The sequence below is a fragment of the Drosophila ficusphila genome, unplaced genomic scaffold (assembly GCF_018152265.1).
Source record: "Drosophila ficusphila isolate 14025-0441.05 unplaced genomic scaffold, ASM1815226v1 contig_412, whole genome shotgun sequence".
Taxonomy (NCBI): Eukaryota; Metazoa; Arthropoda; class Insecta; order Diptera; family Drosophilidae; genus Drosophila; species Drosophila ficusphila.
Genome location: NW_025064326.1, coordinates 1,700,758 through 1,725,329, shown reverse-complemented (window position 1 = coordinate 1,725,329; position 24,572 = coordinate 1,700,758). Strand labels below are relative to the sequence as shown.

Genomic DNA, 24,572 nt, shown 5'->3' with positions numbered 1-24,572 from the left:
GTGTATGTCTCAGAATAACTGTGCTTTGGTTTGCTGACTGCGCAGCGCCTGCGCCAGCAAAAATAACGGGAAATGGCAAAGGCGGCGCTTAGGGGCAAAAACAAAACCCACCCCCCCGTTCAATGGCGCTCTCAGCATCCCTCCTTCTCTTTCCCACCCGCAGCCATCTTTCTGCCAGCGCAGATCTAATTTGCAGTTGACTGCGCTGCTAGCGTAGACTGCGCTGTCGACGTTGCAACTGCGGCAAGCACCGTTAGATCATTCGTAATCTGACGTTCCACGCGGTCGGTTCACCATCATCCAATCAGTACTGTGTAGATCAACAGTAAAGCCCCCGAAAATACGTAATACCCAACTGGATTAAATGACATATTAAAATCTGTGCAGGGACCTTTTCCGTCGGCAAAACTGTGCTTCTAGAAACCTAGTTACTTTCCTAAAAAGAACTACAGGATCCATCAAGTGATAACCCCCAAAAATAACTCTTAGCTCTCAGAAAATAAGACATAAGATCCTTCAAGAAATAAACCCACATGTGTGCATTCTAGACCTAAAACGAACTCCTGTTTGCGGACCATTACATTCCAGATTGAGTGTGTAATTTGCAAGGGAATCTTAAACTTTCCCCGACATCCTTTGTAATTCCTACACACATCCTTGTTAAGAACTTTCTGACTAACTTCCTGAAAAGTGTTTAGACGCTCGAGAAAACTTTCGCACCTTTGCCTTACGTGAGTTGAGTGCTGTGAAAATTGCAGAAAAGTTGAACTCGCAGCCAAATAGCTAAAACAAAAGCGGCAAAGGATTTTCTTTTGTGACCCGCTCGAAGTATTGCTGCCAAAATTTTCACGGACGGAAATAAGGTAAGTGAAGACCAAGGATATGAAGAACAGAAACATATTAAGATACAAATTTACAAACAACTGCAGCCGATGCAAATTGTTGTAATTTGAGGTTTTTGAAAGACACAAAAAGTTTAGTAATTTAATTTACTAAGACCCAGACTAAGACCGAAGTAATTGAGTTATCTGTCATCCCCAAATCGAAAACTTTTTCCAAGGCAGACAATTTTTAAAATCTTTTCCGCGGCACAACACATTGTGCTTATAATTTATTTAGACGCTTTTAATTAGCATTAAGGAATTTCTGTGATAAAAATCTCGACTCAGAAGGGTCCCGAATCCTGGAGTGTCCTGGCTCATGTGTTCTTGCGCGACAGCTGAAGTGTTTGGCAAAAGTGTTTGTGTCGATGCCTTTCCTGTGAGAAATCGCACAAAACTCGTGAACACTTCAAGCAACAACAAAAACCCAAGGATTGGAGGCGGAAAAAGAATTAAAACCAAAATTGGTGTGTTCATAAAGGATTCGGCGACAAGGATTCGAAGGAAGCTGCCTCGCCTGCAAGGGAAGGGGCTCTCGGTTGAAAGCTCGCCGCTTAATTGAAGACAGACCAAAAGTTGATCACTCCGCAAATGCAGTTTGAATAATTGATGATAATTAAGAGAGGAAAAAGAGGAGACAGTCCATGCGCTCCGCGAGTGGGAAAGAGACGGAGCAAGGGTACAAAATCAATGGCAAATATTTCGCCAAAGAGCGGACGAAAAAAGATGGAAAAACGAAGTTTCAAATTAAATTGATCAACCGCAAATTAATTGGCAGCCATGCAAACGTTCAACGCTCCAGTGGACGCCACGCCCCCAAATGGGCGGTTGCTGGAATTCAGGGGCGGGGGTTTTTGGGGGGAACACTGAATCCACAGAGGAGTCAATTGGAGTAGACAAGCGATTTTTCCATTCGTCGCCAAGTTTTGTTCGATTCGTTCAACTCAATTAGGGAAACATGGTTGGTGGGGAAAAAGGGGGGCTTGAAAGCGGGCAAAAAGGCGGCGAAAGGGGGAGTGGAGTGGTGGGCCACATACAAATAAAATACAATTTGGCATATTTAAATTAGCAAATGGAATTATCATAGAGAACGTTAGTCCGAAGGAGGTTAGTTCGGCCATGTTTATTGATTGCTTGATTGAATTGAACGTCGAATTGGTAAATGGGCCGAATTGATGGATAGATTGGACCCCCAACTAAGGGGGCATTCCATATGCAAATTATATATGGCTCGGGATTAGGGATTCGGAGAAGATTTGGTAATCAAATATCGAGGATATATTTTAAGATAAAATGAAGATTAAAAAAACATTACAAAGATTATCTTCACTACAGATATTCGTATCGTATTTGTAAGTTTCCAAAGCTCTACCAAATTATTCAGAAATCAAATTGATAATCAATAAATCCGTTATGTACAAATGAAAGTTTGTCAACGATGTCTCAGAAATTCCAGGCACCAATTATAATTCCCATATGTTTCTCAACCACTTAACGACCCCCCGCAAAGCCTAATATGTGGAACCAACACCTCCACCGCCCCTCCCTTCCCCACTTGAAATGCACAAAACAATTTGCTTTAATTAAACAGAAAATTCAATCAAAATATTTATAAAACAACAAAACGAAGCCTGTAGGGGTGATCACCAGATTTTCCTCCCCATGCGGGCGCCCCGAAGATGACGACACAAACATACATATATCATGCATTTATGCCGCACGAATTGAAGGGTTAGCTTTCGGAATCGGCGCAGTTTGGCTTTCGAGTTTGTGCGAATTGGCGACACTTGGACACGAAAAGCTGGCGGGGGAGCAGCATGGGTGGCTAATTCAATTTACGAAATTTTTCGCAGTGCGATTTGCAGGCGTTGATTCGTTGGTGGGTGGCTCTCCGGCCAAATGCACGGCATCATTTCGGTCTGATTTACACGGAGGCTCTGATTCCCTGATTCTAGGCGCGAGCCAATTGACACAATCAAATTCGAACCTCGCAAATTCGCTTAATGCGCCGCGAGACAAAAACAAAACCAGCAAAAACAAAAAGAAAGAAATACGCTCAACCAAAACTGCAATCAAGAGGGATACTTAGATGGGGGCATATGCAAATAGTTTGACTAGACAGTGGAGACCCGTTTTAAGGGATTTCGGGAAAGGTAAAAATATTATTTGATGCACCTTAATATTTGGGGAGTTCTTTTATTTAAATGTAATTATTTAGGTAAACAGGGCAGTAACTAGATGTACTTTTGAAAAATTCCCCTTCCTATTACATACATTTTTCCGTTACACAGGCTTCACTATGTCCAGCGTGCTTATATGAAAGCCCACTCCAAGTTGGATCATCAGTGGCAGACTGCGCCAGTTTAGTTTGATTATGCGGACGGACAGACGAACGGACGGACGGACAGACGGTTCTAAAAACGGATGCACTTTGCTTCGGTGGCAAAAGTGATAACCTCATCGCTGGTCGAGCGTTTTCCTGCCGCCCACCTGCTCCGCCCCCCATTTCCATATCATCTCACCTCAGTGGGAAATTATCGCGCTTTCGGTTGGGGCAAACAAAAAACTAGGAAAACTAGAGCTAAACGAGTGAGTGTGTGTGTGTGTGTGTGTGTGTGGGGCGGTGGGCAATTTCGCAAATGCGTTTAAGTGGCTCTAATGCCAGCGGGATGGGGTTTTGGAGCAGGGATGCGCACGTGGATAGACCCATGGATACGGATCCCGTCCGCCAGCGAAGGCAGTGCAGTCCGGCTGCGAATTGTGCCACTTTCCAGTTTTCCATGCGAGCGTATCTCTGCGCCTCGTTTAGCGGCGATTCGGCGAGCTGAGATTTGTGCAACCCGATAAGTCCATTAGTCCAGTTGCCCCTGAACGAAAGGAGGTTAGTTGTCAGTCTGACCTTCCAGAGGTTTTTAAATCCAGGAAATGTGGCTTAAAGTTTAGGTAAAGGCTTGTTTAGCCACCTCTTTCGAAACTAGAATCCAGTCAAACCATGCAAATAAATATCAACATTTTCCTATAGAAACTGTTACATTGATATGTAATCCAGATTACAACTGACAATATTCTGCCCCTGACAGTCCCCTTGGATCCCTTTAAGCTCATTGCTTCTGGGTGTTGCACTCGCTGATTGACTTGTGTTTCCATTTTTAATTTGGTTAATTCAAATTAATCAAGCGACAGTTGATAATTCCTGCCCCTCTTCGTTTTTTTTGTGTACAGTGGCGCAGCAAATGCATTTGTTGCATGGAAAGTGCATTGGCATTGGCGTCCAGACTCATCCATATTCATGTGCCTCCAATGTTGTTGGGTTTTCCGCTGTCCGCTGTCCGCTGTCCAGACGCACTGCATTTCCCACTTTGTTGTTTGCTCAATTAATGCAATTGCTCGTTTTGTCTCTCCGCCGTTGTTGTCATTCGTGACATTATTAATTTATATTTATATTACTTTTTATGGCTGCAGCTGTTGCATAATGCCCTCAGCAGTTGTCGCTTCTGCCGCTGCAACAAATTGCATTATGTCCTGATGCGTTTTAATTAATTTTGAGTTAATTTCGTATTTTATTTTGTGGACTCGTTTCAGGCACTCAGAGGCTCAATTAAATAAATGGGGGATTGCTATATGGAAATTAATTCCTACTCAGCTGTGATTGCATTTCAAGTACACTTTTCGGGGGTCAATAAAATATTGTTTGATATATTAACAGATATTTTCGTAAACATTCTATTATATTTCTTGTGAGGGAATCCCTTCTGATTAAAAAAGAATTTAATTGTCGTTAATAGCCCTGTTCCCTGGCATTTCGTTCCCATCAAGCCGACTCCTCCGACATCTCTCAGCCACCTAATGCAATTTTGCGAGCACTACATCCGCATCCGCATCTGCATCCGCATCCGCCTCTGTGCTGCCCCTCTGAAGCCCTCCAAATCGTAATCCTCCCGCTCTGATTGAATTTCCCCGTTTTTGGCGACGGCTCGTGGCAGAAACTAGCGCAGGCGTCCATTACTAAGCCCCATGTCCGAGGACCGAGTGGACAACAAAGGCTTACCACACAGATTTCCACCAATCTGCCAGCCCTTCACCACCCCGGCCTCGCCCTTTGCTATTTCCCATCCGATTTTCCCGGCACTGAGAAAAAACTCACCGTTAAATAGTAACGATTGGGAAGCTTAGGAGGTTTTCCCCAGCTCATGGAGATCTTTTGTTAACTTGTGATCACCTTTCACTTTCGTTTTGATATGTTGGTAATAAAAAAGACGAATATCTGGATAATTTGAATAAAAAGATACTTACACGAATTTTTTCTTAGTGTACCTGCGGAGTGCAGAGTCAAATCGAAATCGTTGCGCTGTTTAGTGCGCACTTAATTGAATTTCGCGTGTGCTGCTCCACCATCCACACACAGATGCTCACACACACACGCGCACACTCCCTCGAATGCTCACACACACACACACGCACACTAGCACTCACACAGAGAGTTGTGTTGCATTGTCTAGGCCACAAACATTGCCAAGTGCATTTCGTGCAATTGGATAATTGCATTTGGCTTGGCGTCGCCAGTTGCCGGCTGCCAGCGACAGTTGCAACACCATTGCACTTGCAGCAGCAACAACAACTTCAGTTGAGGTGAGCAAATTCGCAGGTGGTGACAATTAGCAGGCTCTGCCCAAAAGTAGGCAATTTGAGAGGAGTGGGAAAAGAGTCAGGCTTTAACAAGAGAGACTAAGCCTTAAGGCCACATTAGTAGAGTTTCTGTATAACCTTACTGCATATTTGGTATTTTTAATAAAAATTAAATAGGTTGACTTCAACTAATCTATAATAACCTATTTGCATATTAAGTATACGACGTGAGAGCAATTGTTTTATCTCGTACAGTAAACTATCAAATACTATTAAATTCCTAGATTCCCATGCACTTTAATTTGTCCTTAATAATATTCCCTGTTCATTTCTCTACCAAAAATCCTTCACAAGCAATGAGGGCTTAATGCAAACTCATGGCCAAAGTAATAGCCCTGTCCAATTTGTGTCTCGTAGTCTCGTAGTTGCGCCAACTAATTTGGCCCATCTGACTATTCCATTACAGCGCGTTACATAATCTCCACCGCTCCATGTCCGGGGCATTAATATTCAAAAATCAATTTCAGAAATAGCATTCTGATTTGATTTAAATGTAACGCCCCAAGGTCCGGCACAAGTGAGAGCTTTCGCCTCTGAATCGCACATGGGGCATTATCCGGTACTCTGCCAATCTGCCACTCTGCAACTGGGCAACACGGCACCGCAAAAGCCCCTCAGTCGGGCCTATTTAATACGGCCAAAATAATTCAGCATAAATTATTCACTGGGAATTAATTCACTAACAACACCAGCAACGAACGGCCTGTCAGCCCCAAAAGGCCGCCCCGTGCAAATCCCTACTCTGACGGCACTAAAACTTTAGAGCCGGCTCCTGCGGACCTGGCCAAAACAGCCCGTTGCCGCCAGCAGGCCGCATGTGCAACATTAGACACGAAATGGCAATTTTCCATTTGGCAAATGAGTTTTGCGGCCGACGGACTCCAAATATAACAATTATGCAAAATTACAAATTCTCACAATTCTAATGGAATGCCGGTCCCCGGGAGGCGGGATGTGGGATGTGGAAGGGGGAAGGGGCGTGGCCGAAAAGTGGGCGGGTCGAAGGGGACAGGTGGGGACTCGTTCCCGCGCTAAATGGAAATTTATTGGCGCCACTTGTCGGGGCTCGACTTTTGGGAACGCGGCAGCAGCTGCGACCAGGAAACAGGAGGCTGCGGAAGGACACTTAGAGAAATTACTACCTACAATATATTGGTCAGGAGTTAAGTAAACTAAGCTAGTAAGCCAATTAGTAAGGTAACAGAAAAATATTTTTGAAGAAGAGATCATTAAAGTTTTTCTTCTTTGGATTTAATATTCCTGTTAATTAGAATACCAATTCCTTTTCAACCCCCTTTTTCGCGCAGTGCAGCGTAGGCAGGACACGCGCTGCCGCCGAGCACGTTAAATTATTTTGCGTGTGTAAATTTGGCGGAAATAGTCTGTAACATGATATGCTAACACTTGTGGTGTGCTGGGTGGCTGGGTGGTTGGGTGGCTGGGTGGCTCAGGAGGTGGTTCTCTATGGACTGCGGGTGCGCTCCTGCCAACGGTCGTGTGGCGGCACCATAAATAAAATTCATACATTTTTTTAACAAATTTACTCAAATAAATTAAAATGTTGGGGTGGAGCAAGGCGAAGGTGGGTCCACCTGCAATCCGGGTGGTGCAACTGATTCGGTGGTTTGGCTGGCTGGCTTTTCCGATGTAAGTGTGCGGGTAATGTGTCACACAGAAGTTGCAATTTATTTTAATTGCAATTGAAATGTAACTGGAAATGTGATACCCAAAAAGAGGAAAGATATATGCGCAAACACAGGAAATTGGCCTGTGTCCATCTATGAATAAAGTTGGGCAATAATAACGTTCCCAAATGAGCGAATTTCGTAGTTGATCCGTAAATAAATCAGGGGATACTTTCAAGAGTGATAGTTTCGGCATAAAAGTTTTCATCCATCGGACTGATTTAATAATTAATAACATTTTTACAATGAGGATAGAGTACAGGGTACCTACTCTACGTTTTCTATAACTCCTTTCCCACCAATATCAATTTCAATTCGCCGAAAGGGAATCTTGCTTTCCCAGCGCCTTTCGCTGATCTTGGCTATCTGGCAATCTCTAGTTTGACACTATGACTTCCTTGCATCTCGAAGATAGGGAACTTTTCAATCAACTTTCCCTCCCTTCGCATGTTTTCGCATGTAAGGAGAAATTCCTCGACTAATTAAGCTGCAAACTGCATTGGGAAAGGCGCCAGCGAAACGCAAACATCGACTCATAACTGAAGTGAGTTCATCAAGAGCAGCTACAGTTACGGCCATAGTTATATGCCGAGTCTTTTGCGGCAAATGCAATTAATTTAAATCAATTGATTCGTTTGAGGACAATTTAATTGTATGCAGACGACGTACAATGCAGCGAGCAAACTGAAACTCAAACAGAAACAGAAACGGAGATGCAAAAGCAGATGAAATCGATTGTGGATGATTTGTCAGAAGTCTGTAATTGTCTTTAATTGAATCGAATTGAGTTTGAGGTGCATATGACAACATTAAAGGCGACGCAGAGTCGCCCCACAAAAGCGAGCGGAGAAATACCCGCATCCAATTGAATTGTGCACTTAAATTACAAGTTTCTCGTTCATCACCATCACGATCACAATCATCATCGTCTGCGTGATTGGCAAGTGAATTTATCAAAATTACATGCAATTTAAAGATTCTTTTTCTCAATTTCGATCGATGAGTAACCCTGTGGATTCTGATTTGATTGTCATTCCGATTCCTTGTCTTCTTTTCCATTTCAGCTCGGTCCTGCAGCCGCGGGCAGAGGAATGTTTTGCTACCAGTGTCCTCCCGCTCTGCATCCTTGCGGTCCCCACCCCCCGCGCCTACCAACTCTCGACTACCCCTTCGCCGCCACCCATCCATGTGAGTATACAATGTAAATAATTAAGTAATTTTTCCTTCTTGCATAGTAAGTTCGATTTTACAGGAAATTGTTACATCCTAAACCATGTTAGTCGTTTGATCAATTCCGCCCACTTATTAAAACCCTCCCTAATCGCTAATTAGGTAATTTGTGTTGCGAATTAGCATCTGCCGGAACAGATGGATTTCCAACTGACAAAAGTGCAATCCTCTCGCTCGCTTCGAATTAAATTTAGATAAAAAGCCAATGATAATCGCGGCTGCTTCTGCTCATATTTTGGCTGTCGTCAATGGATTATTATCTATCTGCGAATCTTGTAGTTACATTAACGAATTATTCTATTAGCAGCACGCTGCATTCTGTCGGGGTGATGCTGCTTAGGGTACACATTCCCCACTCCCCTTGTGGCATATCAGATTTCACGGTCGCACATGTCGAGAGTTTGCTGTTTGCCTAGAAAACTTTACCACTCGGTCAGAGGGTAAGTGCTACTTGAATTGGGTGTGAGAAGACCAGCATCGGAGGTGAAATATCATGAGGAAATACTCAGAGTTATAACATCATATACAGAACATGGATTTAGGCAGTGAAATTTAGGGAAAACAAGTATTTAATTGCTCTTCAGTTAAAACAGTTGACTTATGGTCATGGATAGTTGGTGAATAACCAAAGAATATCCTGCACCTACAGAGCAATCCCATTAAACACCATTTCGCTGAATTGGGTGTAAGGAAAAGCCACCGCAAGCAATTCGATTTCCCATGGCCCGCTCCTCCTCCCTCGGAACCACTCCGCATTCCCACTCACCAACCAACCGAACAAACTTTGCCTGGCACTCCAGAACCCGGAATTCGGAACCCAGAGCCCAGAATCGGAGCAGCAAGGCCCCATCGCCATATAACTATAATTGAATAAAAAAAAAGCTGGCTGAGAGCGGCAACTCAATCGATATTCGCATGCAGAAAGGGGATTTTCGGAGCAAAGGAGTGGCCAAAGGCAAAGTCAAGCTAACGTGAACGTGTCGAAAAGTGAAGCGATCCATTCCGATTGGAACTGAGAGGAAGGGGCTAAAGGGGGGCAAGGGGGGCTTGGGGGTATGGGGAATTTTGGATTTCATTTCATGCAATTATCGAATGGCAAAGCGTTAATGCTTTGGCATGCAAATTTTCCTTCGGCACTCGGAATGCGGCGACAGATTCGACAGATTTCGACAGATTGAGGCTGAGTGCTGAGGCATTTATCGAAAATCATAAATCAAAGCGCCATCCGCCGACGGAATAGTTTATTGATTTTCCCACCCAGCCAGCAGCCGTAAAAGGCACCGCCACGGAGCACATAAAAGTGGTTCCCCAAAACTAAAGCTCGCCGCAAATTGCAGTGCATTTTGTGGGCGGGATTTCGGGGGGTTTCTCCCGGGAATCTCCGAGGGAATGTGCGCCACGTAATGGGATTAGATGGAGACTTACGAACGCATTACGCAACATCTCGGCACGTAATCCTAATCAGGTGCAAATTCTATTTGCTGCTGACTGATTCAATATGACAGACGGACGACTGAGCGATAACTTATGTTGCGGGTCCTTCGAAAGGTCGGAGGTCCTCGGAGGGACTGTCGCTTTTGATTTGCGATGGCTTGATGGGGTCACAAGTGCCCCTAATGCAATTTCAGGCAGATAATTTGATTCTTTGCTTTAATAAAACATTAAAGGGGAAGTACCTTGAGTCAGCTCTCAAAGTTTTTAAAAATATCCTAAGACATCTAATAAGCAAGTTATAAAGTTCAATGAAAAGCAAAGGCATGCAGAGAAAACTCCCCCAACGAATTCCCTCTCCCCATTACATAACCAATAAATATGGCTCGCGAATCAGAACGAAAGATTCCCCAGAACATTTGCATGGCTAATTCAATTTGCCCGCTGTTTTGCGAGATTCCAACTCGTGATTCCTGACGTGACATTCCCCCAAGAAGCGACGCAGCCCAAGAAGACCTGACACCGAGAACGCCTCTCAATTGCTAAACTAATTTAAAATTTTTGCCAACGCGTGCCCGGACTGGCAAGCTCTGAAATTGAGACGGGCGACACTTTCCAGGGGAATTCGACCCTCGGCAGGGGGAAATCTTGGAGGAAAACTGGGCCAGCGAAGGAAAAACTATAATGAATGCTAATTCCCGGCTCTCAGATTAAGTGAGCTGAGCTGAAATCGAATGAGAATTGATTTCGGTCTGCTGTAGATACAGTATCCGCATCTGCAGACAAAGTTGCAGACGCGCGTATCTTGTGGATACCTCGGCTGAGTGGGCTGGGTGGGCGGAGCTGGGCGACTAGTTGGGTGGGCGGGGCAGAGGACGAGCTGATTGCAAGGACTCTTGACTTGACTGCTCCCCGACCGAAAATCCCTTAATGATGGTTTCGCTTGTTATGCCAAATGTTTAAAAATTGAATTATCTCCCATTACCGGCGCAGCTAACGAGCAGACGCAGAGCAGCCTGTGTTCACTGAGAAAACAGTATACTTAAAAGAAATATTTAAAAAATAAAAATATATAAAATACCTTACTCTCTTTTATCATAAATATTTTGAAGATAGAAAACTACTCATGGTACTTGAGATACATATTTTGGATTACAAATAAGAAAGATGTAGTAATTTGTGCCAGTGCACAATGAGACGGCTTGCCTGGCTTCCAGGGAGGGATGCAGAGATACAGACGGTTGGCTGCCCGACTGGCTGACTGGCTTGTCTGCTCCCCTTTGCGTACTTTTTGAATCAATTTGGCAACAAGGATTTGTTAATCCTGTCTTCCTGACAAGTGCGGTTAGTTGACTTGTTGTTGCTACTGTTCGGTTGTTCGGTGCTGCTGCATGACGTTTGATGTTCGAGCCGGGAAATGGGGAAATGGGAAACTCGGGGTGGTGGCACTTCTCCATTGGCTCGGCTTTCGGGGGAAAGCTTTCAGCATGAAATTCTTATTGCCCGGTTTTTGGGCAGCTTTTGCTGCGCTCAGGGATTTGCACTCGAAACCTAATTGTGCTAATTGCCAGCCGCTTGAACGTCAGTGGAACATGTCCGCTCTGGCCTTCTTTTTCGGCCAGAGGCATTTTCGGCCAACCTGGGGCATTTTCCATTTGCATTTTAGGCAATTATTGGCTGCAAAGAATTTGATTAGCAAGAAAATTGCACTGCAGCAGGATGAACCGGTGATGAGCAAATGAGAAAGGTCGTGCTCGTGATTATCCGAAATTTCGTCAGGAGAAAAAGTACAAAGTATAGCTCAACTGTCAGTCATATAAACTTGCATTAAAGCTTAAAAAAATTAGATGATATGATGTGACTAATAAATATATTATGAGTAAATTTAGAAAACAATAGAATATAATTCTTATCAATAATTTTGTTGAACTCTGTGTACAATGTTAGATTTATGTAGAATACGTATAGTTGATTCTCGTTATCTATTTGGTGATTTGAGTGAGGTTTAAAGATCACGTTTCACGCTAGCACCTCTAATGAGAACTTGGCTTTCCCCAGGCTCCTGGAAAATTATGCTGAGTGCCCGTAGCTGAACTCACCGACTATTCGATTAGCTTTTCCCAACTCCACTCCACTACCTCTTTGATTGCCGGGTCCAGACCTCAAATGGGTGCTTCATTAGCAGGATATAGAGATATTTTACCTGAGATACTTCTGCCTGATGGCGAAAGAAGCCGAAAACATTTTGTAATTATTTTCGTAATTAAATATTAATCGATGGCAGGCATAGCGACACTTGCTCGGCAGAAGAGAAGCGGCGGAGAAAACATGGCAAACAGCATTAGTGCGCATTACAGAGAGTCTCTAGGGAATCGAGAAAAGGGGGCGGGGTGGGGGTGGAGATGGGACGACCTTCGGCCTGGCGAAAATGAATGCCAAGTAACAACATTTCAGCTAATCGGATTAGAGCCCCCAAAAAAGTTGACACAGCCACACACACACAGACAAAGGAGAGAGCGAAAGAGAGAGAGAGAGAGGGAAAGAGACAGGAGGCTTTGCCCGGCTTTGGCAAGAAGAAAATTAAAATTAAATTTTGCAATTTGCCAGCTAATTATTTATTTAAAATCAAATTGAAAATTAATTTTACAACACGAACGAAACGAAACGAGAGTCCGAGGCGAAAAAGGTCCGACAAAGTTTCCGCCTTTCGACTTTGGACTTTGGTTTTCCATTTTCCGGGGGTGGAACGGGTGGAGCGGGCATTGTGGGGCGGAGGTCAAGTGGGGCTGTCAACGCCTTTCCTTTTGCTCTCTATCCCTCTCTTTCTGGCTCAAAGGCAGTTATAAAATATTTCGTAGCATACAAAATGGCGCTGCTGCTAGAAAATTCAATTAGCCTGCAATTTTTGGCAACAGCTGGCTTTCAGCAGAAAGGCAAGTGGAAAAGGGAAAATTCGAGGGAAGGGAAAGGGGTTTTTCAGCAAGGGCTCGGCAGCTAAGAAAAACTTTTGGCATGAATGAATTCCAAGGCAGTTATAGTTGGGTCATTTAAAATGTAGAAACTTCGGCTCGACTGGAGATATTGAAAAAGTAATGGAATTCCATCGTTTTCTATAAATAAGTTAAGGGACGAAGAAACTTTAGGACAGTTGTTATAAATTAAAAATCACCAAGAAATCAGAACATAAGTCCTCATAAGTCTTCACTGGATTCTATCCATCCTGTAATTTTCAAACACCCAAGTGAATCCCTGTTAAACTATTTAATTCATGGCTTCTCCAGAGAAGGCAGCTTAGTGGCACTTATGCTGTTGCACCCTGGGTGCAACTAGCCGCACTAAGAGGGCTAATGCAACACCTCACATGGCTAATTCCCGCTTCCTGCGATCCGCTTCTCCTCAGATACCAGCTACTCGTATCATCCTGCCATCCACGATGAGACTTTTGTGCGGCGGAAGCAGCGCCGGAATCGCACCACCTTCACCCTGCAACAGGTAAGTCGCCGGAACGCCGTAGCGAAACGAAAGAAGTAGCCTTTAATTTTTAATTCGGACAGCTGGAGGAGCTGGAGACGGCTTTCGCCCAGACCCACTACCCGGATGTGTTCACCCGCGAGGATCTGGCCATGAAAATCAACCTGACCGAGGCTCGGGTTCAGGTAAGAGAACGCCTTTCTTCCTCCACTGATTTGTTGGCCTCTTCGCTGGAAATTATGCAAAGTAGGAAGAGTTGAGAAAGGCGAGGAATATTGAAGTCAGAGCTCGAGAACTTGGCGAAATCGTATCAAATTTCATAAGTATATAAGTGCAGGGCGACCCTAGAGCGGTCACGCAGTCTGATCAAAGCCCTCCGTTTTTCTATATCTCTCTCCATCTGGAACTCCCCGTTCCCGAGTCGATTAATAATGCATATGCATGCTGAACAGGCCCAGGATTCGGGGATTACCAACGGGTTCTGGCCCGGATTCGAGTTCTGGGGTGGCGGGTAGCCAGCCTAATGCAATAACTGCCTTAAAAATATTTTTTATACACATTTTCAATGAAAGAAAAAACCAACGAAGCATCAAAATATGCAAAGTTCTTATGAGTTGGCAGGGAAAATTTTAAAAGAAAAGCGCAAGGAAGGGAAATTTTCCTCCTGCTCTGGTTATAAAGCGAACTCCAGCTAAATCAAATTTATTTTTCAATACGAGGAGGAGAGCTGTATTTGGTTTGAAGCCAAAAGCCAGCAGCTCTCAAAATAATGAAAGAAGTCCAAAATACAGCAGCTTAAGAAGTTTAAAAGACAGAAGATGGAACAATACTAACTTTAAAATGTTTTTTGATGATGGATATCTTTTGAAATGAAATCATTATTTCATATTCTTAATGATTATATTAGTTTTAATCTACTCGTTTTCCTCCCACCTCATTTACCTTAACCTTTTTACATTATTCATGATGCATTTCTGGCAATTGCAGCCAAAATTAGAATCACTTTTCTGTCTCGCGAAACAAAGGCATTAGAATTTATAGTCCAAATGGAAATTAAGCCAGGAAAGATTGCTCACTGGTCTCAGAAGTCCCAGAAGAAGGAGGTAAGTGCGAGGGCAATTTGCATAGGATTGCGAGCTGCATTTGTCAGATTAAAATGACAATTAGCGGATCTACTTCCACACATTTTCGTTACGTTTCGTTTGGGGGAAATGGAAATGGAAATGGAAATGCAAGTTCGCAGATCTTGGGTGGGTGGAACGGCGGGTCTCCGGCACTCGAGCACGTTGTCTCTGTTTCTCGGGCCGAAAGCAAATTATGCACATGGAAACTGAAACAGAACTTAATGAGGATGCCGCACTAACTAGACACGTTTGTCGCGAAACCCACGCACACTTTGGTGGCTATTAAAACACTTTGGTGGCGTTACGACATCCTCTCCATTTTTCTATTTCCGGCACAATTAGCCCGGCGCCTTCGAGTGGGCTTTTTCCCAGGCGTAACCAGATACCTTCAATTCAATTTGCCGCATAAAAAACTCTCGCAAATTGCTGTTTGTAAATATAAAAACTTCGGCAACGGGACACTTGTCGCAAACACGTGCACTTGTCAGGCTAACAAAATTACTAGTTAATAGGGAGGCAGCCGCCCCGTGTCCGAGAACCTGTCAGTTATTACCAACTTTTGTCCAGAGTTCTTTAACGAAATTGCGGCGAAATTGTGAAAAAAAAGCCCGAAAAACATTTCGACTGGACAGCTTAGTCTGGGATTTCGATAATGGAATGAACGCCAGATATTTTGATGAGGGTGCAGCGCGTTTTCCAACCGCATTTTGACACATTTTTTCCGTTCGGCCGTTGGGCCAACGGCGGAGCGGAAATAAATTTTATAATAAAATTTATTATGTGTACTTCGCTTGATTCCCCAGCATCCCCGACTTCGGTTTAGCCGCTCACTTGCCTGTAACCCGATACGTTTTCCACGGGATTTTCGTCTGTCAATTTTTGATGCCCCGGCCGTCGTCTGTGTTGTTTTCCCTCCTGTCGCATCGCATTTGAGTTCAGTGCAAAATCATTTACTTAATGTACATCCCAGCGAAGTATCCGTTGTGGCTGGGACCCAGCTGGATCAGAGATATATCCGTATATATGCGCACGGCGGACCCACCTGACAAGGACAAAGCACTTTGAAGTCGGGCTAAAGCCGCAGAGCCTTCTAATAACTGATATTGATTGATAAATGAGTGGGAAATTTGATTTTTGAATGGGATGATAGGGGAGTTTTCAGCAGGGAAAAAAGCTACTGGTGGTGGAAAAAAAAAGATTTGCATAGAATTAAACGACTGACAAATGGTTAGATCGATAGTCCGAAATATTTTATTAGATGTATAAGGAATTCTTTAACTAACCTTATAAATGGGGAAAATAATGGAGGAAATAATCTCCTCGGAATACCTATTTACCTAGTCCGAGTTTCCAATCAAATGCCTTGAGGCACGTCCATACATTAATAATAATATCTCCGATAAGCCCTCTCAATGCGCATTCCCTGCATATTAGTTATCAATTTCCCAGTCGGAGGCGATAAATAATGAAGTCGTTAACCCACTGCGATTACCGGTTCTCACATTTCCGACTACGCACCTCATACATAACTAATTCGATTAGAATTAATGTGCCGCAGCATGACAATTCGAAAGGATACACCCACTGCAGAGCCACCCAATCGGAAATATGGCACCACCCACTCGAACCACCGCAAAAGGGCTGCCACCGCATATAATGCCAATAATTGATAATTTATTATAATCACAGAGGTCCCAAGTGGCGATGTGAGGAACTGGTTGAGAGAAAAAACCGCAGAAGATGGTGAGGAATGAAGTAGACACAGGGGGAAAAGTCTATGTCAAAGTATTGTGCAAAAAAATCATGAGATAGATATTCAAGATCAAAGAAATATCCATTCAAAAACTAAAACTAAACTATATGGAATACGATCCCCAGGATCTCTGAAATTCTTCATTCATCAAACCAAGAAACTACCACTTTCAATCAAAAATATTATTATTTCCCCCAAAATTATGATTTTTATGAAGCAGTCGCTTTTTCCCTAAGTGTACTGGAATGGCTGGTTCGCCGGACAGCCTGTCAAATAATTGCATTTGCTCGAGTAATCCTTTAATGCTGATCCAAGTTGATGGCCGTCGAGTCGAGTCGAATAGAGTCTGCCTTATGTTGGCCTCAGGATATGGGCGGAATCGGGGGAAGGAGTACAGGATTCGGGGGAAAAGGAAGAGGGAAAGGGAAAAGGGGTGGTGAGTGTGGTGTTGCTGCTGCGGTAGCCCAATTATTGTTGCAAAGGGTTCGGTTTAGCCGAGAGCGAAATGCGTTTGATATTAACACATCTGTTCATTCATTCCACTTGAGCTGCGTCATCGAGGTCCTTGGGCCTTGGTTTTTGGTACTTGGTCCTTGGTCCTTGGGTGTTGTTTGCATTGAGTGTTCCGGGATCGGGACAAACTGTTTGCGGAAGCTAATGGTGCGCACTTGTCCGTAATTACCCCACAGCCGAAGTCCTTCCCCTTTTCCCCTGATTTTCCCCTGGCTTCTAGGTGGTGTTTCCATTGTTATCCTTTTCCTACGTTTTTTTTGCTTTGTGTAATTCGGTGTGTAACAACTTGGCATTGTTTGTGCTACCCGCTTGTTTGCTTATTTGTTTTCGTTTTCACGGCAAATCGGTTTTTGTAACTTGTAACCGCAGAATTGTGTTTGCTGAGTATATGAATAATTGTTTGGTTTATTGTTCTTCGAGAATTATGCGAAATTTCGTCGCTTCAGGCGTCTGCTTTGGTAAATAAATTACTTGAAGAGGGTCGAAGGGTTCTTCAGAGGATCCGCAATGATATTTTGATAAAAAGAGAAACATGTGCAGTGAGGCATTTGGTCATGAAAGCATATCATACAGCTATTTATCATTTCATAAGGCATTTAAGGTTCCCCCTGAAAGTATACCCCAGTTCCATATTAAAATAATAAGTTCCTTAAAGTTAAATTACAATTTCATGGAATCAAAAAGGTCCCATAATCCCCACTTTGAAAAGTAATTCCAGGCAGGCAATCAAGGAACTAAACCAAGCGAATTGAATAAACAAGAAACACGTTAAATTCTGTGTGTAATAAAACAAAGCAAAATTGTGCATGAAATTATGATTGGGTGCGAGGGGGATGGCACTAGCCGGAGGGAGCGAGCCAGACGCACACAATTGTTTTTCATTATTCAATTTTTGTCATAATAACAGGAGCAGTCAGAAGGAGAAGCTTTTACCGTTCGCTTTTCTCTCTCTCTCGCTCTCGTTCTTTCTTTCTCTTATTTCCATCTACCCCCAGGGTACTCACACACACACACGCACAGAGAGAGAAAAAAAGTTTACCCAGCCATATTTTATTGGTAATGTGCTTATGGCATAAATATTGTATTAAGTAACTGGTGGGCGTCGCCACCAAAAAAGGAGGAAAAGTGGAAAAGTTCAGTGGGTGGTTCTTTGTGGGGGGTAACTTCCTTTTGGGGGTTGGATTGTGCGCAATTTATTGTTTGCCCAGTCGGAAGGGAGCTGGGGAAGTGCAGGAGCACCAAGTCTGGGGCAACATGGCCGCCAGAAGAGAGAGAAAATCCGGATTGGGGGAGGAGGGGTTGGGTGGGGTTGAGTTGAGTTGGGTTGCCCGGGGGCCAAAGTATGCTGAAATTGTTTTACGCTGCGTTATGATTACAACAATGGAGCCAAATGCCAACTTTGCACAATGTCTAATTTGAATTTTGATTAGGAAACTTACTCCCACACACACACACACATACACACACTCAAGAGAGATTTCCATCCAAGATGGCGCCCGGCAAGGGAAATCCCATTAGAGGGCGCTCTAAGCTGGGGAATCAACGCAAACCGGAACTAAAAGCAAACGAAACAAACGGGAAGTAGGGAAAATTCGCCCAGCAAAGGGGGGAAATCGGGGAAAAGGAAACACGCGCGCATAAGCAAGCAATCCAAAGGATGTGTCTAAGGATGCCGGGGCATTGTCTTGATTGAGCCTCATTAGAGCAAGGCAGCCATGTGTGTATGTGTTTGGGTGGGGGAAGGGCCCAAGCCCCTTGGAAAAGCTCCCAATTTAGGCGCTGATTACAGGCCAAATTTGTTTTGTCTTCCTTAGGAAAATTGAAAATCAGATTTGTTTGTTTATACCTTGGATTGGCTGGTGGAACAGGATGAAGCGGGGTAGCCCAGCAAATTGTTAAAGTTTCCGAGGTGGAAAACTCCGTTTGTGTGTGGGGAAAGTTTTTCAATTTTACATTGGCTGGCAGCGGGAGTCGACGAGGCGACCTGCCCCATGGCACAGATAATAATAGACATGTGGCCGCATTACCCTGCCAGTTTGCGCCAAACTTTCTCAATTTCATTCGAGTTTCCCATTTTCCCATTTCCCCCAGGTTTGGTTCCAGAACCGCAGGGCCAAGTGGCGCAAGGCGGAGCGACTCAAGGATGAGCAGCGGAAGCGTGAAAATGGCGAGAGCAGCAGCTCCCTGGATAAGGTAAGTCAATTGAATTACAGCTGGGTTTTCTATACAAGGCAAGAAACAGATCTTGAAACTCAACTTAAGCTATCTAAGAGAAGAAACTTCATTCAAAATTTTCCATTTTCCGATGGCATACCTCTAAATGTTTGTAATCGCATCCTTGATGAAACAAAATTCCAAATTTTCCATTTCCCGATGTTCGATATTTTGACATCTGTTCGTGCCAGATTTATCCAGGTTTCCCGACAGGAGACCTTATTCCCGAGGTCCACAATCAGAATAAAATCCCGCTTTAACTGAAACCTTTTCGTTTTCCCCAGCTCCACGACTCCCGTGAATCCTCGCCGGACATCACAGGTGAAATAGACGACGACATGGACGAGTTGCCGCCCCGCCAGCGGTCCCACAGTCCGCTGGCCAACGGGCAGATGGAGCAGCAGCACTCGCTCTCCCTCTCCCACTCGCACTCGCATTCGCGCAGTCCGGGCGGCGGAATGCACCTGGACTCCAGCGACAACGAGCGGCCGCTCTCCTCCAACCAGCTGGCCGCCACCCCGCACTCCGCCTCCCAGTCGCTGGGCTCCATCAGCGCCGGCTCGCCCTCGCCCTCGGGGATGCACCGGGAGCGGGAAAGGGAGCGGGAGCGGGACAGGGAGCACACGCCGTTGGCCGCCGGCGGGGGCAGGGGCCGAGCAGCCCCTCCAACTCGCGCAACACGGACTCGCCCATCGAGGTGGGCGGACCCATGTCCCTCACCACGGGCTCCCGCATGCCGCCCTCCTCGAACAACTCGGCCTCGTCCACGCCCACGCCCACCACCCCGCACGCCCCCCAGCTGCCGCACTCCTCGGCGGCTGCGGCGGCCGCCTTCGGGAGCCACATCTTCGGCAACTTCGGAGGCGGCAGCAGCACCAGCGATAGGTAAGTGGAAAGTTTAGACTTCTTTTAACATTTTATAAAAACTGTTTTCCATGAAAGGAAAAACAACGAATCATTTAAAAATAAAATACATTCTGTATGCTATATTATGTAGGCCTGAAACAAAACTCAATCAATGCAGTATTCAAAATCAAATCTCAGACACTAAAGAACACCTAATTGAACAATCCCAGCCAATAAAAACGAATCAAAACTTCCGGCTAAAATCAAGCCGAGGCACTATCATCCAGGTCATTTATCTTCCCGTCCGTCCGACTGGCGGAGGATGTCGATATCCATCTGGCATATCCCACATCTGGCCGAGACAATGGCGGCAGTTCCGCCGATGATTAGACACTGGGCGCCCTCGGATCGCACGTGTCTGCCATTCCGACGATGGCGGGCATCATTAGCGGGGGCGGAGGGTGGGGGGTGGGGGTGCTTATCCCCTCCGAAGGAGCGAGCGGGGGAGCGGACTGCTCTCTTAATGTTTCCGCTGGCGCACACGACATCCGCTGACCGGAAGTGCGCCAATGGAATTTAAACGTTTTCCATCCAAAACATTAAGTAGAACGCCTTCCGCTGCGCACGCCTGTTCAATAGCCCGTGAGTCGGGAAAATCCAGCGGGAAAAAGGCGGAGAGTCGAGAATCGAGAGATGAACTCTGCAGGAGTCTGCTCGGCAAGGACACTCAGGAAAAAGTTCTGCATTAGAAAGGATACAGTTTTCTTTTCAAAAAAATACTATACACATTTTGCTTCAATCAAAAATAATTTCATACATATTTTGGGGCTTTGTTATCTTGGTTTAAATTTTTTTGTTCCCTGTCGCTACTCTTTTCTCTCAGTGTGTGCAGAAAAAGGATGCGATTACTAAGGGATCGGAGTCAAGAATCGCATTGTAGCCCAGCCAGCATCTAATGTCATTACTGCTCTCATTGCGGTCGTTGTCTGCCGACCTCCCCCGAATAATCCACCCCCGCCCCCGCAATCAACTGCTAATTTAGTCATCGTCGCCAAAAAAAGAAGAAGAAGAAGAAGGAGTAGTGGGGGGCGGGGGAGGAATTAACAGAGAGACAGGAGAAAAAGAAAGAGACGACCGCTTTTGGCACTGCCCACTTAGGGGTGCATTTTGTCGCAATCGCTCGTTTTGTCGGATTTCGTAGATATTTGCCAGGGGTTGAATGGCATTTCCACTTCTCCTCTGTTTTCCTGGCAGTTGTTTTTCCCGCTGCTTGATGACAAAATGCGACACTTGCCATAAATTTTATTGTTTGTTTGTCTAATTCCTTTGTAAGTGGAGGCTTAATGACACGCAGGCAATTAGCAGATCGTTGGGTTTATAATCGTTCTGATTGCCAGGAAAGGGGAGGGATCGACTGAGGGTGCTGAAATTTATATTTCCAGGGAAGGGAGATTCCTGCAACTACGGTAGCCCATTAATTGGCTCGCCTACTAATGAGCCAAGATTCTTCCACTCCATTATTATGTTTTATTTATGTTTAATTTGCATTTATTTATTCTGTACCACTGGTTGATTACTCATCATCTGCTTGGCAAATGAAGAGAAATGATTTAATATTGCAAGGATCCACATACATGACCCCGCATTTCCCCAAAACACAGTGCAGTGAGTCGTCCACGTATTTGGGTTCGGTCGACTTCCACTTTATGAAGGAGGCATCCGCATCAGAGGCCACCGACACGAAGTTTCCCTTCCTCGCCTTCTCGTAGATTCCCAGCCAGTAGAAAGTGTCATCCTCGAGTTTCTCATTTATCAGGTTCCACTCCTTCTCGCTTTTGATGGACGCCAAATGTCCTCCCATCTGACGACATGTCCTCGCCGCGGAGTTCCAAGTTTGCTTGTTGCTCTCCTCTATGTAGAAGTACCTGGATCCGATTAGCTGAAACCCAGGTGGAATGATTTTTGTATGCATTTTAGTGAGGGTTCCCTGTATTTCTGTGAGTTTCCCTTCTATCTTGGATTGCACAGATTGGAGTCTACTGTCCATGGATTTTAACTGGGCCTCCATCCTGACAAGTCTGTCCTGCAAAGTCGCCGGGAATGTCTCCCTCAGGGACTCCTTGGTACTGATCAGCCCTTTCTCTATTCTGCCCAACGATGCATAATTGGAGTCCTGGATATCCTTGAGATCGGTTAAGGCAGCTGTGAGTTGAGGGTCCTGCCTGTTCTGCCTAGATCGCAGCTCAGTTTCCAACGCTGTTAGTTGGACGTCCATCCTGCCAAGTGTATCCGTTAGGTTCTTCGGGATTGCCTGGCTTAGACACTCCCGCGTGGTGTTGAGCTGGCCCTCCATCCTATCCAGCTTGGCATCCCTGGACTCCTGAGAGATCCGCATGCTTCCGACAGCTCCTTGCAAGGACTCCAGCTGAACTGCCATCTGGTTCTGAGCCACTCGGGTGTCGTTCGCGATGATTTCCTTGCAGGTGTTCCACCGATCCTGGTTCTCAGCCACATAATCCATCACCGTTCTCAGTCTGGAGAAGCAGTGTCCGTTGCAGCGGCTCTCAAGATCTTCCGACTGGTTTCCAGATCCATAACCAAGCCCGAGTGTCACCACGCAGAACAAAAAGACCGACAGCTTCAGCATTTTATTGGGAGCGCTACTGGAAAATGCGAACTCTGCCGTTCGCTTTTATATTTCCCGAACGCGCTTATCAATTTTTAAATGGGTTTGTTGACAGGCAATCCTAAGATCCCCTGATTCGCGTGAATTTAAGTGTACTTTAACCCCAGATAGATGGTATTTCATATGTATTTAATATTTTATTACACATTATACTTCGAAAGAAGTTGTAAATAACAGGTCCTATCTCTTTCTGGAATTCGCCACTGCCCTTCTTTTCCAGTTCATAGCGATTATTAACTCCGTTATTCCATTTGCCCCAGCTACTTAGATCAGAAATTCAAAAAGGCCTGGCCACAAGGCCATAAAAAGCTACTTGAGAGTAAATTGGGCGTAAACGAGGGTGTTTTGTTTGTCGCTCGCAACTTTCTGCGGAGAGTCCAACCATATGCCACCAGCCCGAGGACGCACAAAAGGCGGTGGGCACGGGCTGCTTTTTTGTTCGGCCCCTGAATTATTTTGCTCTATCGGTGGGCGGTCTCATCAGCCGGCAAAGAGGCCATGGGTGGGCGAAAAAACTAGCATGCAGCATAAAAGACTCCGCGGCTCACATGTCAACGCGCTGGAACAACAAACATTACACCACAATAAAAAAGTACAGGATCCGGCTGGGACACAATGCAACCTTCGAGGACCGAGGACCGAGGACATCCCGCCGAGAAGGGCACGCGTTCCGACTGCCGAATCATTTCACCCGAAACCCCCCTCGAATCCCCAGAATCCCCTGCTTCCAGCTGTTTCTGCTGCTGTAACGGTTGACCAAATCAATTCCGAATCTCGAGCACTCTGAGTCGGCGATATTGTTATTCAAATGCCCGGAGCCGGATGTCCTTGCCATCCATCAGCACACTCGTGCATTGTATCTTGTATCTGTATCTATATCTGTATCTGTATCTGTATCTTGATCTGAAGCGAAGCGCTTCATCGCAAGCATTTGTCATCGCATTAGTCAGGCACTTCTTTTCGCTCTCGCATATCTTATGCAAATCGAACATCGCCAGAGACTATATAAATAATTACAGAGCACTAATCTGCACTTATATTCGCTGGCAAGGTCACTTTTGACGGGTGACGCAAGACGAGGCTTTTGCCAAAACGGGTTTACCCACCAACCGAACGAAACAGTGCCAAATTCAACACACATTATGTAACGACCCAAAGGCACTTAAATGCACTTTTATTGAAAGCCAATACTTAAAACGAGCGGAGCCATAAACTGTGACGAAATATGTATAAGGGGAACAACAAAACCTGTAGTGCACAGCATTGAATTATGAGTAAAAGAGCTTATTCATTGAATTCCGGGATATGTTGCTTATCAAATTAAAATTAGGAATGGAATTCTTGAAAATCCATCACAAAAATCCCTCTCGACGAGCAATTGCTGCCAAACTGAACCCGTAATCACTCGCTGGAATAAGTTTTCAGTTGAAAATGTTAATTGAGTCCCGCCGCAGTCGCAAATCCCCCAGCTCCACTCCACTTTATTTTAATCACCCCGAGCAGATACTCTATGCACAAATAGCTGAACACGAATCCCGGCCGTGGGAATCTACCCCCAAAATCCACGCAGCCACTCCCCCCAAAAAGGTGGAGCAGCCACCCATGCGCCACACTCCACCTGTAATCAGGTGTGTGTCTGTGTATGTGTGTGTGTGTGTGCTTGGGTGTGTGGGTATTCCGACGCTTATGCTGCGCGCACGAATGCGAGTGCTTGAATAATAAATTAGGCAAATATTTTAATATTCATCATGCAATTAAAATAAGCTGCCCGAACTTCCTCCCTCCGCGGAACAGCAAACTTTTCGGGTAGCCTAATATAATAAGCATTATGTGGAGCCCGGCGGGGCTTTCGGCGATGGGGGGAATCCAAAAAGTTTCGTGGAAAAAAGTACATTTTGCGGAAATTAAGTTTGACTTGTCGGGCGAAAGCGGGAAAGCTGAGCCTGTGTAGGTGTTGATTGCTCGAGTTTAATTTGTTGGAATTGCGTAAGGCATTAAAATGTTTGCCCGACTAATTACACACACACATACACACATACGCAGGCAGGCGGT

General features: G+C 45.0%; 2 protein-coding genes across 2 annotated transcripts in view; one reads left to right on the top strand and one right to left on the bottom strand.

Moving 5' to 3' along the window:
• Positions 1–283: 283 nt before the first annotated feature.
• LOC108092526 (homeobox protein aristaless) overlaps positions 284–24,572 on the top strand; it is a 30,938-nt gene continuing 6,649 nt past the window's right edge. Inside the window, 7 exon segments of the mRNA XM_017192149.2 lie at positions 284–863; positions 8,317–8,440; positions 13,314–13,405; positions 13,468–13,569; positions 18,866–18,967; positions 19,273–19,633; positions 19,636–19,873. Of these exon segments, the coding sequence (XP_017047638.2) occupies positions 8,344–8,440; positions 13,314–13,405; positions 13,468–13,569; positions 18,866–18,967; positions 19,273–19,633; positions 19,636–19,873 (992 nt within the window). The 5' untranslated portion in view covers positions 284–863; positions 8,317–8,343.
• LOC108092527 (C-type lectin domain family 4 member F) lies at positions 21,361–22,597 on the bottom strand. The gene has a single exon (XM_017192150.2). It carries the CDS (start codon positions 22,479–22,481, stop codon positions 21,408–21,410), a length of 1,074 nt encoding a protein of 357 aa, XP_017047639.1. The 5' UTR covers positions 22,482–22,597; the 3' UTR covers positions 21,361–21,407.